Below are 23,648 nucleotides of genomic sequence, written 5' to 3' on the forward strand. Positions count from 1 at the left end.
ATGTACAATGTGATGAAGAATCAAAATGGATGTTACGTTAAAAATGAAGTCACACAATTTCTACACATCATGTACAGTATTTAAGAACAAAATGCCCAGCATTTAATTTTGTCTATAATTTTTTAGACAGAACGTTTATAATATTACAAATAGTAGGGCTCTTCTTCTTTGTTTAAAAAAATGTTCATTGGAAACTATTTTAACTGACATTTTTCCCAGGAGAAAGATATCATACAACATGTCTTTCTAACTTTCACTGTATATCAAGGAAAACAGGTATATAATATTCACAGCAAAAAAAAAAAAGGGCTACAAATGAGGAGACATGTCTGTCCCAATTTAACTATGTTTCATACATTATAAAATCCACTATCCTCCATTGCTGCATGTCTTACCAGCCATTGCATATGCTGGTAAGCAGCATTTCCTGTGGTCTTTGGCCATATGCTCTACACCCAGATTGAAAAGAATGGGACACAAAATGACACATGGAGTGCTGGCAACATGAAACTCACAAAGGGTTAATGTAGAATACATATAGGCAAATGTTGACAATATTTTTTATTCCAATGTTTGAAAATTAAACACAAAATCATCATTAAGTTTTCACAAAATGAGGCATCTGTCACTTGAAAGAAAAAGAAATATTTCAGAAATATGTTTACAGAAATGTAAAAATATTAGACATCAAGACAGATGTGAACATTTTCAATAACAGGCCCTGTCTGTCAGTCTTCTTCAGAGCTGAAGATCTTACTGTACTCACTTAACATAAGTTCAACTATCTGGTTTTGGTACAGCATGTGGACTGCCATGTTCCCTGTCTCCTTTTCAGGTCTAAGGAGTGTTGGTCCAAATACAATTCCTAAGCTTTGTGTTGACATAAGATTCACGGATTCCTTGGCTGCTATCCTGTTGACGAAAGGGAAGAATTGGTTAAAAATGAGGGATGTCAAAGGAGTCGCTGTTGCATTTGAAGTAGAGACACATTTTACTGATTCTCCTAACACTGATGTTTATTTGGTTAAGTTATCAAAAAGTAAGAAAAGGGGGAGGGAAGAGGCAATATCTGGCAACATGACAAACAGTGAAAGTAAATTCAGTTGCAGACAGCAAGATATGTACTCATTTGAGATTTTTGGGATTGGAATTCAGTTCTTAGGTAGAAAGGCACCAATCCTTAATTTTGTAAAAAATTGTTTTATAATTATGGCTGCCCACTATCTAATTACAAGAATTTGAATAATGAATATTAGGCCCCAAATCAGGCCCTTGAGGTTGAAGGAGGTTTAACTTGTTTGGAGGTTCCAGGATGTAACTTGTCTGCTTCTGCTAGCATGTCCATCTATATAGGTACAGTGTTGGTACTCATGGACAAAATAAATGAAAGATCACATGAAACAGGGTGCAATCACACATGCATTTGCAATGGGTACAAATCACTGGAATGCTCTGACCTATTAAAGTTAGTATGTGAGATAATCCTTGCCTGAAAGGGAGCAACTTTGCAATACTAGGATGGCACTTAGCACATGCTAAACTGCTTGAACATGCATTTGCTCATGTTTTAACTGCACTTAGTAAGTGTTAAGTTGAACATGTGACACCACCTTTCGTTGCTTCTGTTACTTCCAACTCATTCAATTAAGGAATGAAGAAACCGAAAGTAGTTTGAAAGGATAGTGAAATATATACATAACAGTATGTTGGTGTGCATATCCTGACACAACGTTGCTTAAAAGAAAATAAGACCCAACACCTTAACTCAGAGTTTTGGAAACATTGCAACATTAGGCATCTTGATTGCCTATCACATTGAGAAAATGTTGACATTTTGTCTGTATAGAAAAGGCTTTTAGGATTCTTGTAGAGATGACCTGAAGATTTAAGAACAATATTGACGATGGATGTAGTTTAGGTGGCTAGTTTTGAAAGCATGACCATTGGGCTAGATAGATCCTCAACTGACATAAATTCGCAATGTGTAGTGAGTGGGGTTATACAATTTTCTACCAGTTGAGGAGCTTTCCTACAATCATCAGCAATATCCTCTAAACTGAGTGAGTTTAATAATCTTTTAGGAAGTATTTAAGAACTCTAGCCCATGCAGGAAGGTTGATCTAAAGTCACCAAGATTAAGGGACTGTCTAGCAATCTCTACCAGGAAGATCCAATTGAACAAACATCTATTTCCTTAAAAAAACTGTAAATATACTAACTGGGAAAGACTCTAATATATGCTTTCTTTTAAAACAGTTACCTTTACTAATGAATGCAGACTAAAGGCAACTTCAATACTTTATACACTCCCTTGATTTTGTTTGTTTGTTTGTTTTTTCATTTTTGTACATTTTATAACATTTTAGTTTTAACACTTTATCATTCTGCAAGAAAAAGGGGATCAATATCCTGAAAGAACTGCTGGAGCAGTCCTGTATAAATGTGTGTGTGTGTGCGTGTGTGTTTATTTCACATACCTTTTTAAAATCCTGATGGACATTTTTAAAAAGTAGATTTTATTCTGTTCTCTAATACTTTTTAGTGAAGCTATAGTAAGCTATGCTAACAGTCGCAATGAGACATCATCTGTTCTACCCTTTAGAGAAAGGTTCCTTTCCTGTTGGTGGGTGGGTCACGCACTGAAGACCCCCTTGTAGTGGAATCGTGCCAATCGTATAGTTTACAACATTCCTTGAACACAAATGATCGTTTAGACTTTCTGCACATATAAATAGGAAGTATTACTGTAATTCTGTCTCATACTTGTACTGTGGTGTCCATTATACAAAACACTCTCCATATGGCACTTATCAGATTGGCTTAATTATTAGTTTCTTAAAATATAGCATCTTCATTGTAATGAAAAAATATAACCCAAATACATTATTTTTCCACTGTGGCATTATTAACTTACAATGTTCTAGAAGTTGGGAAGAGAAACTACCTGTTAATAGCTTAGGTGCCAATTAAATAAATGTAACAATCTGATAGAGATCACACATTTTGTTCTAGTTGCAAATATTTTTTTCATATGGTCAGTCACTTCCAGAATACAAGAAGCATTTATCATCTGATTAAAAAGGTCTGGATTCTCAGACATGTTTGTATTTCTGCTTAATCTTAAGTATACAAATGGTCGCGTGGATTTCAGTTTAACTTTCCATGTGATAAAAATTCCATATGGAAGTACATGTTTGAGGAATCAGTGCATAAAAGTTTGTATGAATGGGTGAGACAAACCACTGTCAGGTGATGAGTTTGAGGTCAGTCATTGCCAACCAATCCTACCTTTTAATTTACTCAAGTTGCTATGGGCATGTGTACATGTGCATTTAAGCTGGCTTAAATTTGCTGCACAGTAAGTTACTGCATAATAAGCAGGAATAGGCCAGCATCTACAAATACAGGCATTAAAGTGCATTAATGCCTGTGCATTAGTCCCAAGTCAGTCCACACAAACAGTGTTACTGTGCAGTAAGGTTTCTACATGTGTGTTACTGCACAGTATAATCGGGCATAAATTTGATACCTGTGTAATGCAGGTATCAAATTTACACTCACATTGACATAAGTCACATATTTGCTGCACAGTATGGGCATGCATATGTAGACATGTGCCTGTACTGCGCAGTTATTTTGGTTAATGAGCAGTAAATGCACACGTGTATACACACCCAATGTATTGTAAAGTAACATTTCCTTTTGCTTTGCAGTTGCCAAAACAAGGCTTGTTTGGGAAGTCCATTATCCAGAATCGTCAGCACGTGGCCAAGGTAGGTTCCCTTTATCTCCTGTACTGTTTGTGCAGCTGTTGTTAATTGTGTCTGCTCCAATATCTTAACATTCTTCATTCATTCTGACCACTTTAATCTGAATGTCCAGCTTAGGCATCCGGACTGAAAACTGTTTCACTTCCCTTGGATGGACTTGCTGCTGTTCCATGACTCTGATTCTGAGAGGAACAAGCTTAAAACTTAAGGAACAAGTTAGGCAGCTCCACCGTGTCAGTCTTTTACTGTACAAAATTCAGCAAAGAAGAGAAGATGGTGGTAGTTGTGTCCCCAACACTTTGTCCACTAGCCCTGAGGGTGCTTACCTGGAAAACTAAATCCCTCTTCTGCTTGATTTGGAGCAGGGATTTTAACCTGAATTTCTTACAACCCTGGGGAACGCTCTAGTCACCGACCTACTGGACGAAAGGAGTATACCACCTCAACATTGTCCTTTGTACAAGGTAAGCACAGTGGGAATATTTAGACCATGCCTTCCAGGTCAGGAACAATGCATGAGAAAACACATAATGTGTAAAAACTGCTATGGTTTCAGACACTGAGGGCTCAATCCCATTTCATTTTACATGCTTAAATGGCTGTTATGCGGCTGCATAACTGCAATTCAGCTCTGGACATGCAACTGTTCATCTCAGTAGGGTTGTGCTCTGGCTGATCTGATGCTCTCAGGCTGGGTATGTCCTGAAATTTCAGTCTGTCAGAAAATCCGTTCATGGGGGAGAAAGGATGAGACCCTCTTATAGGAAGGTCACTTGCCCAGAGAACAGGAAACCCAGGATCTAAGACCTCCCTCACCCAGAGGGGATTTGAGTCTGCATCTTTGCAAAGTGCTCTAACCACCCATAAGACTAAGTCCAGGCTACCAGCTGGGCATTATCTAGATCAGTGCCACTCAATCTTTCTGCCCCATGGGCCAGGTAAGTGGCATGAGGTCAGTCTGCAGGCTAGATCTCTTGTCAGGTGGGTGTACAGGGTCAGGCTCTAAGTGCCCATATCAAGCCCCATGCACCCAAATGAGGCCCTGCCTGCCCAGGCTGGTTCCAACACTGCCTCAGCCCAGCCTTGCATGCTGGAATCTGGCCCGGTGCTGCCCCAGCCCTGCATGCAAACCCATGCTATCCAGCCTGCTGGATACACCTACAAGTCTGGAAATTGTACACCTAGGCCTACAAGTCTGGAAATTTGGCAGCAGTGGAGAAGCATTAATGCTGCCCACCACTCCCCCACTGTAATACTTAACATGTGGTAACAGGGTAATGCTTAACATGTGGCCTGGTGGCTGGAGCAGTTTGCTGGGAAGCCAGAGATGCAGGCTCAAATCCCCTCTTGGGGGACTCTGAAATCCGTGTCTTTTTGTTCTCTGGGCAAGAGCCGAGCCATGAGGCTATCAGGCCTCATCCTCCTCCCTTCAGCTTCTAGGCAGGGGTGCCTGCTGGGCAATTTCGTCACACAATATCGCCCTGTTATCCTGAGTTGGATATCTGTGTGCATATCAAGTGGCAAAAATGTAGATGACTAGGAAATCTTGTGGGAAATTAGGCACTTAAGGAATTTAGGTATTTCTAGGCTTAAAGAAGATGTTTTGAGGATCTAAACAGGTCTTAAGTTACGTATCTAAATCTTTTGCAGTATAGCTTTCTGTCTCTCTGAGGCAGAATGACTCCCCACACTGGAATCAGCACCCACAACACAAAGGCTTAATCGAAACCCATATGAGAAATTAGTAGTGTTATAATATGGTCTGTTAATTAGGGTTCTGTTCCAAGGTCTGTAACTAATTTTTTGTATTAATCAGGGAAAGTCATTTCACATTTCTGTCCCTCTCCTTTGCTCCTCTCACACTTCCTATATTATCTTTTTAGTTTGTAAGTTCTTTGGGGCAGATACAATCTCTATGAATTTGTACAAAATCTGGCATACAAGAGCCCCATTTTGGTCCTCTACATACACATATAATATTAATAAATATAACATCTTAAATAGCCCCTGGCTGTTTGCGTAACTGTATTGGTATTGCTGAATTGTGGCCACAATAAAAAAGATTACTTTTAGCTAATTTAAATGGTCCAATATAAAATAAAACTACAAGAAAAAGCACAATTATCTGCAAAAGCATTTTTAAATGGTATTTACAATTTGAGGAAAATAATTAAGATTTTATGGCTTTATACCTTTTTTAAAATACAAATATTTACCAGTTATGCCTGCCATATTTTCTTCCATTTACAAAAACAGAAAAACAAAGAATATCCACAATATAAACTACTCCTATAACTGCACAGCGAAATTCTGTTGATTAAGAAAAAAATAGATAAAATGGGCAAGAATTCATGTTTGGCATGAGAAGAAAAAGTGATATACAGCTTACAACATAAACAAGGAAAGGAAATGCCAGAGCTACTTTTTGTCAAGCCCAAATGAAAGGAGCAATGATCCATCAATTTAAGATAATTTCAGAAAGAATCTATAATCCAGTGCTGCAGATGTTGAAACTGTGTCCAAAAAAAGGTGAGCTGTATGCTGTTTTTGCTCAGTTTTTTCTTGCAAAAGGTGAGTTGAATTCCCAACTCAAAGACTGTTTCAAGTTCTTTAAGATCACAAGCCATAAGATAGTTGTACTGAAAAAAAAGATCTCATTATTAATAATAATGAAAAGAAATTAATGATGGATTAAAACTGCATAAGTATCTGATAGAAGGGCTCTAATATCAATGACAGATATATAAGCAAAAATACTTATTTAATTTGTGCTTTGGCTGTTGCCACGGTAACTGGAAACGGAAGCTATGTAACTGAGTGCAGGACAACTATACTCCTCGTGTGGTCATTGTACACTGAGCTTGGCTCTCCAGTCCTCTGTAAACTTACAGCTCTCAGACACTTAACTGTGAAATCATGATTGAGTTTGAAGCTGGAGATGACAAGTCTTCAAATAAGCTGACTGCTAGTAAATGCAGTTCAGTGCTTTCTACTCTTTGTGAGCAACTGAAGAACAGGAAAATAGATCCTACTGGTGACACTGCTTCTCAATCACTTTAAGGCCTACTACTGTTCATGGTCCCCCTCCCTTTCCCCTCAGCCCCGCCAAAAAAAAACTGTTCATGGTACCCCTCCCTTTCCCCTCAGCCCCGCCAAAAAAAAAAATGTTAAGGTAAATCCATTAAATGTTGATAAAGGAAATATTTGATAAAAGTAAAGCTGGCTAATGTGAAAGTGTTTCACTGTCCTCTACTGGATGGAATCAGAACTCTTTGACCTTGTTTCATAAGCCCTTTACAGCAACAAAAGCCTCCAGTTTGGCCCAGATGTAAGGATAGTCTCTGCAAGTCAATATCCATTTTGCTGTTTTGCAAAGTTAATTTTCAGGAATCTGATTCTGTTTCTCTTGAAGTAACTGAGTAACAGATGATCTAAATAATCAAATGTTTCCACTACCGAAACACTGTAGGTAGGTGTAGGCAACCTTTTCCAGCCGCAGGCCAAAATGACCCACCCAGGGTCAGAAGCAGGATGCTGCCAAAGCCCCACACCCACAGGCTGGATCCAAAGGGTCCATAGGCCATAGGCTGCCTAATCCTGTTATAGGTCATATCATCAGCTAGTATAAAAGTCTATCAAGTTCACTGAAGTCAGTGAATTATACCACCAACTCAAGCATGTTACTCTGGGCATTGCTGAGAAGGGAATTTGAGCCATGCCAAAATGTAACAAAAAGAAAAGTAACATCTCTAACTATCAATATTTAGCCCCTTATGTACAATTTGTATCTGTATATACGTGCGCGCGCGTGCGCGCGCATGTGTGTGTGTGTGTGTGTGTGTGTGTTAATACCTGCACGCACGTATGTAAACTATGGAACTCAATGCCACACGGTATTGAGGCCAAGACCTCAGAGAAATAAAGGATAAATAAGAGATTTATCATAAGGATAATAGTTCATGAAAAACTCCATACTACACAACCAAAGAAAAATATGCATGCACGATATATATGACATCTTTCTTCTTGACATACCCGCTCACCTCCTGGAGTTAGGAAGGAAGGCCCTCTATGGACATGTTATGGAGTGGTTCTCAACCTTTTTAGATGAAAGGAACCCCTTGTTAGGTTTGAGGCACTCCTCCATAACTTTTGTGAATTGAGTAGCAATTGTAATAAAACTACTTTATTTATTATAGGGCTTACCTACAGGGAGCAGGCAGCAGGACAGGGGCGTAGCTGGGCAGAAAGAGCTGAGTCTGCCCATATACGCTTATCTCCTCACACCTGAAGCCCGAGCCTGCTTTGATCTGCTTATCTCCTCACATTTCCTGTGGCACCCTTCAAAGGATCTCACAGCACCCCAAGGTACCCTGGCATCCTGGTTGAGACCTATAGCTCTCCATTACAGAGTTTCTTGCATATTTTCCAGGGACTGATACCGAGCACTGTCAAAAACAAGGTACCTGAAGTAGATGGATAGATGCCGTGATTTCATCTGTAAATTCCCATGACCTAGCTCAATGGGTAAAAGACTCTATGTTACATAGATTCACTGTGCCAGTAATTATCCCCACATTAGCTTATATGTGCTTCCTCTACATAGTCAGGTACATAGAAAGTTAATGTTTTAACCTGAAAGACAATCTGTTATGGGCATGTTTCCGTTGCCTGAGATACTGAATGTACTGCTATTAGGTACATCATTGTTAACAGTCCGTTTTGCTTTGCAGTCATTGGCTTTAGGGTAGGCTTTATGTGGTAGTTCCTGATTTTGTGATATTGCAGATCTTCTAATCAGTTCTAATATGTTCACATTTTACTTTTATGATGAACTGATCCTAGTTGAGCATTTTACACTTTCCCCCTAAAAGCTGATTTGCAGAAGTTAAAAAATAGTTGGTATATTTTTATGCTTGGTTTTAGTCACAAGATGTTTGGGAGGGAAGTCATCCAACCTTGAAATAAAATCTTTATTGAAAGTAATTCTACATCCATGCCAGTCAGATGCATTGTAGGATCAGAACAGATGTCCCAGGGGAAAACTATGTGCACCAGACAGGGTTGATTACTTGGACCTCCTGTCAGTTCTTAAGTCACTGACAATGGCTGAGACATTCAGTACAAGTTTGTTTTCTTTATTCGGGAATAAAGTTAATATACTTACCTTAACTGTGCCAAATGTACTGGAAAATAACCTGATAATAAAACGTACCAACCTACAAAGTGATAATGTCTCTGTGTATAAGCACATTTTGACAGGGCTTTTGCAGACTAGTTGTGCAGTGTTAGGAAGGAAGCACATATACAACATGATGCACAGATAGATTATCAGGTTTCCTCTGAATGTGTTTCCTTTTAATTCAAGGCCTATGTTATATGTTTTTCTGATAGACAGCATATTATAGTAAAGTAATTTCCTACGGTAAACTTACTTCAACCCAGCTGTGTGTGTTGTTTTTTCAAGAAGATTGTAAGTGTTGTTTATTATTAAGAAGACAACTGAGGTGTGTGGCATGACTTTCGGAGTCATTTTAAAACACTGACAACAGTAAGTGTCCTTTTATGAAAGGTCAAAGCCTTGTTTTCTGACCATGCAGGGATATTCCATATCGTAAGGGAACTGTGTGCATTTTGTAAGATTACTCAACTCAACCCAAATAGTGAATGTAGCCTTTGCAGAGGACTATCACAATGCTTAACCCCATCTTGAGATACTTACCAATATAATCAATGCAACTGAGCCCCTGGTACCATAAGCCCAATTTATTTAAACTGTTCAGTTTGTTGCAACACAAGGTAGATAAATTTAAAATTTAGTAATAAATTGGGATACTCGATATTTTATGAATGCAAACTAACCCTCATTATTATTTATGTACTTACTTTATGGATGATTTGCTCAGTTGCAGTGCAGTGGTATTCACCAGCTGATGAAGCTAAGTAAATGCAAACACTATCAATTGAATCCCTAGCTTGCTATTTGTTAAATTCGTATACTATGTTTTGTAAGTAGGTTTCTGTGCATGTGTACGTAGTATCTGAGATTTATGCTTTCTAGCTGAATTCCAAAATATTACATTACAATGTATACCCTTTTCAAAATGTACTATGTAGTTTATTCTGTAATGAATATATAATTCAGGAATTACAGGAAATACCTAAACTTTATTAATATAGTTGTAAACTATTTTCTTTCATCACTCTGCTTTACATTCATATTTGGTCCAACTGTTGAACTCAGAACAATACTATATCAGATGAGCAATAGAGAAACCAGGTCAGACACTAAAAGAGAGGTCAGAAATAGTTCAGCCATATTAAGGGCTTGCTCTCACTGAGCCTTTGTAGCTCCTGGCTTACAGAAACTCCATAGGTTTCCTGGACTCTGCAGCTGTGGACACTAATCATTACTCTTTGGGGAAAATCCCTCCTCTTTTGACTCCTTGGGATACAAGATTCAGCATTTAGCACTGCCTCCTTCTCCAAAATAGCCTTTGACTGTGCTCATTGGACTGCTAAATAAAGTAACTGGCAGCTGATAATGACAAATTAGGAATCGGCATCCTCAGGGAATCCCCATACATACCTTATCCTGGGAGTTTGTTGCTGGTGGTCTATACTGGAGCCATGATATTAAAATAATGTCTAAAACAAGTCTGAGGATAGGTTATTACTTGGCTGAAAGGCTAAGAGCTGTGAACAGCTGGAGAAAAGCATTTAATCTAACTGTTGGCTTCATCCTTATTTAATAGGAAGAGATATCAAAGTAACAGTTTGACATAAGCCATCTTTAGTCAACACCCCAAAACTCGGGTAAGAGAATCGTTTCATCTCTTCAGGTGACAAGGCATGGAGGAAAGAATCCGGACTAGTCTTCAGGTGCCTGAAATCATACTTAAACAGATGTTAGGCACCCCAGTCCAAGAAACTGATCTGGGAAGCCTAATCCTGGAGGTGCCTAATTTCATTCAGCACCTCCATTTTGAGTTTAGGCTATCAAATATGTATAGAAACAGCCCTCTCTAAATAGCCAGAGCACCCAGCTGCCACCTGGGTGTAATTTGATCCCATATGGGGCAGACTGAAGCCTAAACTCTCCCTAAATCTCTGGAGATATGCAATCTCTGGGGTTTAACACACAACATCAGCATTGCCTTCACTACAAAGTGCACCATGCATCCAATAACTCATCTGGAGCAGGAGCTCCATACAAGCCTAGTGGGGCACCTATATACAAGCAGTGAGTCTGCTCAGACATTCTGTACTTACAGCGCATTGGAACAAACTCAATTAACCGAGTCTGCTGGAGCATGGTAACGAGCTTAAGTTAAAACACCTCCACTGCCATTTTTAAACAATGGGATGCTGATGTATGAGATGCTCCAGGTGCTTTAATTAGAGCAGCTCTTGGATCCAGTCTAACTAAAGCTCCCCCTTTCCCCTAGACAATGTGTTTAAACACCCATGGTTAGAGATGCTTATATGGGGTGCTAGCCCTACCTCGGACCTGGAGGACTTAAGCTTCCCAGAAGAGTGCCCTAACTTCCAGACAGTAGAACTGCATGGGTCAAGGTATCCACTTGCGGTCCTGTTCAAGCCAGGTCACTGTGCAAAAAGGCATGTTGGAATTACAGCCTTGGAAGGAAAGCAAGTGTGAGGTTTTAGCCTGATGCTGTAGCCTTGGGTTTAGGTATTCTACTGGGAACAGGGCTCCCTAGGTTCTGGTCCCTGTCCCAAGCTTTGTTTATCCATTTTACATTAGATAATCACTGGATAAAAATAGAAAATAACTCCAACAGTCTGAATTTGCTTTATTCAGTATAATGTTGCATACCCCCTTTATTTTCACAGTATCCCAGTAACATCAGGTATTCTATTAGCATCTGTCTCATATCTGTCTTCTAGGGTAACTTCTGCTTTTCATGTTGTTGGAGGCAGGGACTAGAACCCAGGACTCCTCCCTCCTTCCTAGAGAAGTTTCTAACTGCTAGGCTACAAAAATCATATTCTCCCTTGGTTGGTGTCTTCCATGATATTTCTAGCTCCAGTCATGTAGCACCGCTTGCCCTGACAACTTCGTACCCTGGTGGTTTTGGCAGTTCCCAACAACATGAGAGACGTGAGTTTGAATCTTGTAAAGCTGAAGTGAGCCTATAATCCAAATCTACCAGATCCTGCATGAGTGCTCTAACCACTAGAGTACGAAATATATGAGTGGCAGGACCATCACCATTATCTTTAGCTAGGGTGCTGCCCTCAAAAGAAAATGCAGCATTCTGCATCTCTAGCAGCCAGAGGCATCTAATTTGACCCCTGATTCTAACACTTAAACTCTCAAGAAGGATGGGAATTCAGATCCACATATTCTGGGAGCCATGTACTTTTTGAGGTTGGGTATTGCAGTTCTCAGGGCCAGAAAGTCAAAATCATGCTGTAGATCTAGTCCTATGTGACTTCCCCTGGGTCACACACTCAGGAGGTCAGTGACAAAATGGGGAACTGAACTGAACCCTGAATATCACCCTGCCCTTAAACTATATGATCTCCTAGCAAATATGAGAGCTAGTTATGTCAAAAATAGTCATCAGATGCTCTGCACCCCACTTGAGTTTTGCATGAAGGCCGATGCCTGCGGTAAAGAGAATATATGTGATCGGGGCAGTGTGACCTGGGAGGATATGTAAAAGTCTACGACTCATGGGACACATTCATTTCTTTCAGTTTCTATCTACTAACTGTGACCTTGGGTGACTCAGAGATTTATCAAATGTTCCTGCTTTTAAACAGGACTTGAATCCCAGGTGCTTTTGAAGATCTCCCTTAACATGTACAAATTGGGTTTCTAATTTGTACAATGAGATAATAATATTTACCAATCTTTGTTTAGTGCTTTGAGATCTACAGTCCAGAGCCTAAGGACTCTATAAGTGAAGTGTACTTCAAGTACATATTTTATTTTGAAATGGGGACAGAGAGGTAGTGAAGGAAGGATGGGGCTCTGTTTCCCTTCTTTATTGGCTTTGCTCATGACCCCACGGTTCCAAACCCTGTCCATGCAGAGGTGCCTATCCTCAAACTGTCTCTTATCTTCTCACCTGCTTACAATTATTTTAGTTTCATATGTAACAAATCTGGTCATGCCACCAGTGATTTTTGGTAAACTTCCAGAACGTCAGTGGCTGGATGAAGGTCATGAAATGACCCAGGTGGGTTCTGACTCATAACAAGTTTAGGACTCTTGCTTTTCATTTGGTTATGAATATCCATATTGTCTTTTATATTTGACTTGCACTATACTTGTGACTGAATACAAACTGATTTTGATTAGGATTCTTATAAGTATATGAAGGGATATATGGATAATGCATCTAGGTGAGTAATTAATCCAGCTCCTTGGGCCAGATGAGTGGCATGGATTGGTCTGTGGCCTGGATCTGGTGCATAGGGCCAGTCCATAGGACTTGTCCACAGGCCCAATTCAGCATGGAGGCCCAGCCTGCAGGCCTGATCTGAAGCCATGGCAATTCACCTTGCTGCTGCATGTCCAAACACCAAATTTCCAGACCCATGGGGAGCTGCAGGCTTTATCTTGGTCACCTCTTATTCCCACAAGAATAAGAAGCATCACAAACCTCTCCACCTACAGCTTCAAGTGCAAGGCACACATCTTTGACCTTGCCTTCTTCTTAGGAAGAGAATGGAAGCAAGAAAAGCACTCATGACAGATGTTAAACAGGTGCTAATATGTTAGTTACTCTGGTGACAAAGTATCTAGCTAGGCACCTAGATACTCTGGTGAGAGAGAATATAAGAAGCTACATAACTTTGAATAGTTTCAGACCCAAATATCATGCACAGCCCTACTTATTGCATTCTTGACTGGCTTTGAGCCTTTTGCCTGTGGAAACTTCTAATTTCTTGTTCTATTACTGCAACTCTGACTTCTGACCAACTATCTATTGAATAACCTGGTCTTTTATAGAGCCAGAATCTATAAGTTTTGGGGGCCTGTGTGTCCCAGAAGGCAACAGATACTTTTATAAGAAAGCAGCTTGAAGTTTCTAAATTACTTTTTTTTTTTAATTTGGGAATGCCTGAAGCCAGATTTCCTTGCAACATTACAATAAAAAGCAGTTAGGTAACAATCTCACTTGAATCAAGAGCTGCAAATACAGAACCTTTATCATCAGCACAACACATCCAAAAATCTCTATGTAAAATAAATCAAATTATATGAGTTAATTGATTCCAGGCAACATCAGCAACTGCAGGTGGAAACTGAATAACAGGATGTTTATTAATGAAGGACTATTAATCAAAATTGACAATACCAATCCCTGTTCCTTTTATTGGAATTCTACCTGCAATGTCCATAGACATATTTTGTTTAATTTTCAAATATAAATTTGTAAGAAAAGAACATGTTAACACTTGGGATTTTTGCTGGAGATGTAGGGCTGTTTGTTTAAACAGTGAAAGGATATCCTAAATCCAATTTGACAGGCAATGCCAAAGATGCCAGTGGTAATTAATTAGCACTTAATTTAGACCACAGAACAACAGGATATGGAATTGGTGCTCAGTACCATTTCCCCTTAGGCTTCATCTCATGAGGGTCAGGAGCGTGGCTGTTACACTGAAGGTCAGTAAATAAATTGGGGAAACACACTGACATGGGACTTTTCGTGATAGATATCTTTCACCCTTGTTACTGCCTCTGGCTATCATTGATGAGAAAGGGACTGTGACTGGTTTGTGAAGAATGTTGTATACAAGCCTGATTCAAGCAAGGCAGAATTTGAACTCACATGTCATCTACTAGTCACACGAGAAGACAGAAATAGAGCTATTCCAATGTATGTCTGTGCTGGAAATACACTTTTAAACACATCTGGGAAAGCTTGAGGAAGTCTGACAGGCGAGCAAATTCACTTAAAAGAAGTTCTTAAGTTTGCTAGATTTGTGAGCTTAGCTTTAGCTTAAGCTTAATTAAAATCAATAGAAGATTTTAAAGTGAAGAGAGAAATTAGGTCAGCGAGGGAAAAAACATGTTTCCTCATTATGCTGTTGACTTTGTCTCTAATAATAATATTCAGCACTGTTCGTCCACAGAACTTGAAGCTCTTTACAAAGGTGGATTAGCAAGTTATCTACGTTTTCCCAATGGGGAAACTGAGTCTCTAATATACTAAGTGACTTTTTCCATAATTGCATAATGAGTCTGTGGCAAAAACTAGAACTCAGTGCTGCTGCTTAATCCATTTTTCTGTTTGCATTTATAAAGTTTGGATGACACTCAAAAGTGATGTTACATAGAAAATAGCTTTCAGGTGAACTAGTAGTGTCATACACAGTTGCGATAACTGGAATGTTTTGTTTTGCTGGAGAGAAAATTGGAAAGCTACTGACCAGCAGCAATTAGTACAGTAATGTAATTCTGCACCTTCATAGCAAGCTTAATGCCTCCGGGTAAAAACAGGTGTCCTATTTTTTTTTCCTGGGGAAAATACCTTTTATCCTGGGATGCTACAGATGTACAAACTCATTGTCCTACTTTAAGTCCCTGTGAAGTATCTGAGATAACATTGAGACAATCACAGATAATTTGAGTTAATTGTCATTCAAGCTGCATGTGTAAACAACTGTCCCATGCCTGCTTTGATTCCAGTCAAAGGGGATAAAGATCTGTTTTTACTTTCGGTTGCACAGTACTGTCCCTTCCTTTGTTTTAACACTGTCAGCACCTCTACACTTGCAACAAACAAAAACTCTAGCAGAGAACAAGATTACAAACTTAAAAGGATGCATTGGATATGGCCTGAACCCAGGGTGCAAACAGAAGTGACAATTTTTGCCTGATCTGGCCACAGAAATATAGCTGTGACCAAACACAAGTGCACGACTGCAGACAGCTTAAAAAATGGCTGACCAGGTGACAATCTGACCCCTCATTGCATGAGGTATCAGATAAAGATGTTTCAAAATGCAGCGTGTTTTGTAACTTGTGTCGGTGGAGCTCCCAGTCTGTTGCTGTTTTTGGAATGGGAGGGGGGGAAAGGAGTGGAGGGAGTTTGGTCTGGGGGTTTTCAACCCCCCCCCCGGGGGGGAGCAGATGGAGCCCCCCTGAGGTAGGTGGGGGCTCCAATTCACCCACCTCACCTTTCAGCACCAGCTGGGGAGCCCCAAGAATGAACTCCCTCCACTGCCTTTCCCCCCCTCCCATTCTGAAAACAGCAAGCACTGGCAGAGAGCCCTGGCCAGTGCTATGGGAACCTGGCTGCAGGCTCCGAGCCACAGGTATATTCCCCTCCCCTGGACCCAGCAGTGAACTTCTGTTTGGTCTGGGGTAACACTGTAACTCAGAATGCTTTGCAAAAATCATTCTGAGCTATAGGTGGGAGCTGCACTTCTGTCTGCACGCCTGCTTCTCTGGTTTTTACCTGTTCTGCTACAAACCCTTTTGTTCTCTCACCTGATCAGAAGGAGCAGTGCAACTGGCATTGTGGTTCAGTGGTACTATGGGTTTTCTGAAGTTGCTTTTCACAAGTTATGCTGTTACTCTTTAGAAAACCTTATTTTCTCCCATGCCCTGCACAACATGATCTCTAACAAAAGCAGAAGTGATACCAAGCTCCTTTTATACAGGTTTACTAATTGCACTAGTAGAGAGGTATAACAGGGTAGCTCTGTGCCCAAGCAGCATGAATGACACGTGCCCCTGGAGGCTGGGGGGGGGCACGGCGGCAGCAGGAGCATGGTGGCGGCAGCAGGAGCATGGTGACGGTAAGCGGGGGAGTTCCCGCAGACGCTGCTGGTGAGCGAGCCCCTTTTTGTAGGGGGTGCACTGCCCAGCTCAGGAGGTGCATATGTACCTGTGTGCACCCCCTACGTGTTGCCCCTGCCAAGCAGTGGTGGTAGTGTGGCTGGCTGGTCACAGAGGCAGCAGTTATTTTTATGCCTTCCCACCCTAGTTTACTGCCTGGGACTGCTACCTTCTCCCTGTTCCTCCCCTTTCGGTTATGTTACTGTGCTAACAATCCTGTGCATTTGGTTTCCTGTCAAGGCTGTCTACTGTTGATACAGCATGCTTAGAAAACATCCTGAGGAATTTTAATTGGGTTAATATTTCCCTTAATTTTACTCTCCATGCAATAGGTGAAACTTTGACCATTACTGCTGAAGTCACAAAAAAATGTCAGTGATGTCAGTAGTGCCAGGAAGAGTTGGAATTTTCAAATGGAGGCGCTCAACTTTAGGCAGCTTGTTCCAGTGAGTCTTGAATACTCTTAGGACAAACTTAGCTTTATCCTGCCAATAATGCATAACTTTTGTCCAGTATCATGAACAGATGTTTCTCTTCTATATGGTAAGCAATATTTCTCATGATATGCATAGCACAAAGTTACACTGGCACTTCCCTTTTCTTGTGAAGTTTTAGATATGTAGGTGCTTCATATATGATGTGTCCCTTTCTAGTTTTAATCCTTGAAAAACCTGTGGGGATTGGCCCACTACATTTCCCTCAAAAATGAAATCTTTTACCTATATTGTCCCTCTTTTGCTGATAAGATTAAAACCTGCATACAGAAAAGCAATGATTATGCATGGGCTGTGACCCCAACTGCAGCTCCTAGACCTTCAGGTTTAGTTCTGAGCTCTCCACAAGCTACTAATGCAACTTATAGACTGTATTTGTATCAGATTTGAAAGATGCTTTAACATGCCTCCCAGCATTGAAATTGTTTCAGCACTGATATTGAGCATGAACAGGATGACTGTATCTCCTAAATGCACTAGTGAGTATGTGCTATCCAAGATCTTTGATTTCTTTAAACTTATTTACATTTCACATCCCCCTGAGCAATGTATTTACTATGTCAACATTGTCTTCTTAACTCACACTTTGTTTGTCTTGTTCACTCACCTTAGCTTGATGTTTATTCTTTTTGCATGTGTAGCACACTGCACCAGCTACATGAAGTGCCTGGAGTGGACATCTTGTGTCCCACCAACCTCTGCCTTTGTAGACTATATCCTTTATTGTATGCACTGCAGATCTGTATCTTCCATTTCCACCTCCTCAGCTTTAAATAGGATTTGTGCATTCAAATTCATCTTATGTGTTCACTTATCCACCTGACTGTCTCAAAAGGTCATGTGGCCATAGCCAAAACTGGTCCCATTTGCCTTGCATGCTCAATGAATGTCCAAAATTTTTGTACATGGAGGGCTGCCTCTTCTAGGAGTTACCAAATCACACTTGAACCTGCTATGCTGAACATTTCATTTTCTGTCCTTTCATTTTCTATCAGGCTAAAAAAAATTCTGCTTTCCTGCCTCACTTCCATTAAACATTGTAATGAGTTTGTAGTTACAAAAGGATCTAGAACTAAAGGTGGCCAAGAACTAAGATATTTTTCTTTGTAGTACATTGTTTTTACTTGTAACCTAGAGCTGAAGGAATTCCTGCCAAAATCTTTAAGCAGGGGGGAGAGGAGCTCATATCACCGCTCCATGCCCTCATCTTAAAGATCTGGAATGATAAGGAAATACCAGATGACCTCAGGGATGCCATGATCATGACAATCTTCAAGAAAGGAGACAAGTCTGACTGTGGTGTGGAAATTACAGCAGATGGCCAACCATCTCCTTCCACTTGCTGAAGAGCTCCCGGAGTCTCAGTGTGGATTTAAGGCATCAAGAGGCATTATTGATGATGATCTAGTTGAGGATGGTTCTGCTTTGAGCAGGGGGTTGGACAAGATGACCTCCTGAGGTCCCTTCCAACCCTAACTTTCTATGATTCTATGAACTGACATAATCTTCGCTGCTTGCTAGCTGCAGGAAAAATGCCGGGAACAACATAAACCCCTTTACATGGCTTTCTTTGACGTCACAAAAGCCTTTGACTCTGTCAACTGAGAATTGGTGTGGAGGATTCTTCTGAAGTATGGACACCTACCGATATTCATCACGATTTTGTGCCTACTTCATGACAGTATGCAAGCAGTGGTTCTCAGTAATTGATCTATCATAGATCCCTTTGAGATTAAGATGGGAGTTAAGTAAGGCTACATCCTCGCTCCAACACTCTTCTTGATATTCTTCACTGCAGTGCTACATCTGAACACCAGCAAGCTTCCAGCTGAAGTGGAGCTAAACTACCAAATGAGTGGTAAGCTGCTTAATCTCCGGTGACTTGGAGCCAAAATCAAGACCATCCCAACCTTAATCAGGCTCCAGTATGCTCATAATGCAGTAGTATGCGCTCACGCAAAAGACGACCTTCAGGCTATCATCAATGTTTTTACCAAGGCATACACAGAAATTGGACTGACACTTAACATTTAGAATACTTAAGGTCCTCCATCAACAAGCTCTTAACGAACAGACTCCAGCTCTGATCATTCAGATTTATAGTGAGACTCTGGAGAATGCTGAGTAATTCCTATACCTTGGAAGCCATCTCTTGCAGAAGGCTACCATTAATGAAGAAATCCAATGTCACATCAAATATGCAAATGCAGCCTTTGGATGCCTGAGGAAATGGGTGTTTGAAGATTGTGACATCAGATCCAAAACCAAGTTCATGGTTTATCAAGCAGTCGTGATCCCCACCTTGCTCTATGGAGCTGAGATGTGGACAACATACAGCAGACACCTCAATTCATAGATTTATAGATGTTTGGTTTGGAAGGGACCTCAATAGATTATCGAGTCTGACCCCCTGCCTTGGGCAGGAAAGCACTGGGGTCATCTGAGAAGGGGGTTGGACAAGCCAGTGTATGTCTAGCCTCCTTTTAAAGACCCCCAAAGTAGGGGACAGCACCACCTCCTTTGGAAGCCCATTCCAGATTCTGGCAACCCTTACCATAAATAAGATTTTCCTGATGTCTAACCTAAAGCTGCTCTCTGTCAGTTTGTGGCTGTTGTTCCTAGTTACTCCAAGGGGTGCCCTGGTAAACAGAGCATCACCTATTCCTTGCTACTTCGCCCCTGCCCCCACTGATGAATTTATAGGCAACCACAAGATCACCTCTCAGCCTTCTCTTGCAAAGGCTGAATAAATCCAGGTCCCTCAATCTCTCCTCGTAGGGCTTTGCCTACAGGCCCCTAACCATACGAGTGACCCTCCTCTGAGCAGTCTTGAGGTTGTCCACATCCCTCTTGAAGTGTGCCCAAAACTGGATGCAGTACTCCAACTCCTGACCAATGCTGCACAGAGGGGAAGTATCACCTCCCTGTACCTGTTCATCATGCACCTGTTAATGCATGATAAAGTGTGGTTAGATTTACTGATCACTTCATCACATTGATGACTCATGTTCATCTTGGTGTCAGCAATGACTCCAAGATCCCTTTCCACTGCTGTGTTTCTGAGAAGGACCTCCCCCAGCCTGTAAGTGTGCTGGTGATTCCTTCTCCCTACGTGCAGCACTTTACACTTATCTTTGTTGAACTGCATCCTATTCTGTTCTGCCCACTTTTCCAACCTGTCCAGATCCACCTGGATTTGTTCCCTACCCTCTAGTGTGTTACCCCATAACTTGGTATCATCTGCGGATTTGGACAGGCTGCTTTCCATGCCCTCAAGTCACTGATGAAAACATTGAACAGCACAGGTCCAAGGACCAAGCCTTTTGGGACTCCACTGCCCACATCTTTCCAGGCCGATACCAACCTGTCCACCACCATGTTCTGCATGCGACCCCTAAGCCAGTTTGCCACCCACCTGACTATATAATCATCTATGTAAGTCACTGGAGAAGTACCATCAATGCTGCTTGCAGGAGATCCTTTGAATTCAGTGGGTAGACAGATCCACCATTATTAGCATCCTCTCACAAGTAAACGCCATAAGCCCCAGCGCAACGATCATCTGACATCAATGTTGCTGGGCTGGCCATATCATCTGGATGTCAGACTCCAGAAGCAAGCTCTATTCTCCCAGTTCAGTCAAGGCCTATACCCAAGAGGAGGGTAGAGAAAGCACTTCAAGGATATTCTGAAGGCCAACCTGAAAAAATGCAACATCAACGCATGGGAGGTGATTACTCAGGACCACCCCAAATTGAGGGAGTCTGCTGCAAGGATCTAAGTACTTTAAACTTGTTGACAACAGCAGGTAGAAACATGGGGCAGAGACAGTGTGTTTCAGATTGAACTAAGAACCGAGAGCCACTCAGCCTATATAGAAGCATGTACATGAGCTGCAACAGAGTCTGTACATCCTGGACAGGCCTCGTCATCCATCTTCACACCCACAGATAAGACAACCATAGGAGACAATCATCCTTGACTGTGAGGGTTTGCCAGTGATGAACAACCCAAATCTACAGACCTGGCTGATATGCTACTGAGCTGACCTAAACTGTTCTACTGTTGAATTCAGCAATAGAAAAGAAGAAGACCCTGGCAGGTGAAGAGTTGGCTTAGGTGACTATATGACATTTGCTCTCCAGGCAGCTCTATTTTAAAAGCCATATCAAACATCCCTGAAGGAAGAAGAGGGTGTGGGACCTCAGGAGAGTGTGGCTAGTGTTGTTGACTATTTGCAGCTGTAGGAAAGGCCAGAGAAGCCTTTGCATCCATAGTGCAAATCAGTACAATTTTCAGGTGTATGCATCTGATGAAAGCTAAATTAATCTAATCCTGAGCCTCATTATGCTTCTGCCCCCTTGGCAGCCAAGAGAGGGAGATGAATGGGATCAGGGGAAAAAAGAACAAGCTGGAGGATAGGTGGCTCCATGAGAGAGAGACTGCCCTGCAAGGATGCAGGCCCTAGCTTCTAGCTTGGACCCTTGTTCCCAATAGGATGGAAACTTCCCCACTGCTCTCCATTCATGCTAGCTAATCCATATTAAATGCAACGTGCAGATGGCTCAACTTCGAAGTGGGCTTGAGGAAGGGACTGGGTAATGCCTAACCTTTAGTGAGCTGGTAGAGCATTCTTCTGGGAAGTCAAAGCAATACATTTCCTAACCCCTTCTGGGTAAGGGGGGTCCTAGAACCTGGATCCCCTGCTTCCTAGGTGAGTTTCCTAACAACTCAACTACTGGGTTCAAAACATGAAAAGGCCAGTTTCTTGTACCCCTAGAGCTTAACATCCATGAGCCATGAGTTTTTGCCAGATGGAATTTTGTGACCAGCTATACACATGGCCATAGCCACGTACCTCGCTGGTCAGGGTTTAGTCTTCTGTGTGTGCACAATAGCTGTATGGATGATTACACGTCCATCCAGAATGGTAGTGGAATCTCATACTTTTGTGCAAATGCCAAAAATTCTACTTGGACAGCTAGAAAGCTGCAACTTGGGAACAAAAAGGGTAAAAGAATTTGAGCCTTCAAGTTTCCAACAAGTACTATGTGTTAGGGAGCAACAAAGTGGTTAATAATGTATCTTCATAAATTTTTAAAGACTAGGCTAGATTTTTATGAATATGCTCCTAAAGATGGAGACAAGGGCCTAGTGGGATTTTGAAGTGCCAGAGTACCTAAGTCCCATGAAGAAGTACTGCAGAGAAGTACCTGGGAGTTATAGTAGACCATAGGCTGAATATGACCCAACAGAGTGCTCTTGTTACAAAAGCAGCCAACGGCATACTGGGTTGTATCAGCAGAAATGTCACTTTCAAACTAGAGAAAGCGGTTCTTCTGCTCTTTTCAGCACTGGTGAGGCCTCACCTGGAGTACTGTGTCCAGTTTGGGGCACATATTTCAAGAAGGATGTTGATACACTGTAAAGAGTCCAGTGGAGAGCAGCCAAAATGATTAGGGGCCTGGCAAGAAAGACTTATGAGGAAAGGCTTATGAGGGTTATTTAGTGTGGAGAAGAGAAGACTAAGGGGGTACTTGATAACAGTCTTCAAATACCTGAAAGGCCATTATAGAGAAGCTGGAGATGGGCTTTTCTCTTTGGCCATAGGGGACAGGACTAAGAGTAATGGCCTCAAACTTCAGCAGGTGAAATTTAAGTTTGGAGGCTAGGAATAATTTGCTGGTTGGTTACCAGGATGGTCCAGTATTGGAACAAGCTACAGAGAAAAGCTGTATCCTTGGAAATTTTGGAGAGACACTTGGCTGGGATGATTTAGTCAGGGATGATCCTGCCTTGAGCAGGGATCTAGACTAAATGACTTCCTGAGGTCCCTTCCCAGCCCTACTTTCATATCCTAGCCTTCTATTTAGTGGACAATCCCACTATTTAGAAGCCTAAATATTTTTTACCATCCGGTCCCTGTGAAGATGAATGAGTTAGTGACCTAAAGCCTTCTGTGAAAATATCTTTGGTCCTTGTAGTGAATTCTGCTCTGGTGCATAGATGAATTTACAATAAGACATCTTTGATTCCTTATGTTCTCCATATTTTGCCTTTCAGATTGCATCCACTGACCTCTGCTAACCTGCTATTGGAGTTTTCTGCAATGTCAATAGAAATGACATTATTAAATAGGATTAAGTTGGGCTGTGACTGGGCAGGAGTCTATTTGTGTGCAAGGAAGAAGTCCCTACACAACTTTTAGCTCTTAGATGTAACTTCAAAGTTCGTAGAGAGAGGGCCATTAATGCAAGCATAATTTGAATCCAGTCTACAGAAGAAAACAATGTATTCAATCAATAGGACTGAAGTATGGATAATAGGAACACAACAGTGCAGTATTACTAGTATGTATCTATCTCATAAAACCAGGTAGCAGACTGTATAATGGACATCAACATGATATGGACCATTATAACATATAAAAATAAAGGATCAGATTCTGCATTTTGCCTTGGTGAATATGTCACTTTGAGGGTAGCTGCCACAACTGGAATCCCAGAAATGGCAGGAGTAAAGGTGTGTGCAGGTTAGGTAGAGTTTCTAGAAGATCTG

The 23,648-nt window shown here is 41.2% G+C and overlaps 1 protein-coding gene and 1 long non-coding RNA gene across 4 annotated transcripts in view; one reads left to right on the forward strand and one right to left on the reverse strand.

Annotated features, from left to right (window-relative positions):
- Positions 1 to 15: 15 nt before the first annotated feature.
- ARHGAP15 (Rho GTPase activating protein 15) overlaps positions 16 to 23,648 on the reverse strand; it is a 509,509-nt gene continuing 485,876 nt past the window's right edge. For all 3 annotated transcript variants that reach the window (XM_006021329.3, XM_006021328.3, XM_025201252.1), the window contains one exon: positions 16 to 912. In XM_006021329.3, coding sequence (XP_006021391.1) covers positions 729 to 912 — 184 coding nt within the window. In that variant the 3' untranslated portion in view covers positions 16 to 728. The remainder of the gene's footprint in view (positions 913 to 23,648) is intronic.
- On the forward strand, positions 3,737 to 6,086 carry LOC112549884. The gene is made up of 3 exons (XR_003093485.1): positions 3,737 to 3,773; positions 3,883 to 4,234; positions 6,027 to 6,086. It is a non-coding gene; the product is annotated as an uncharacterized LOC112549884 (long non-coding RNA).

The sequence above is a fragment of the Alligator sinensis genome, unplaced genomic scaffold, assembly GCF_000455745.1.
Source record: "Alligator sinensis unplaced genomic scaffold, ASM45574v1 scaffold693_1, whole genome shotgun sequence".
NCBI classification, from domain to species: domain Eukaryota; kingdom Metazoa; phylum Chordata; order Crocodylia; family Alligatoridae; genus Alligator; species Alligator sinensis.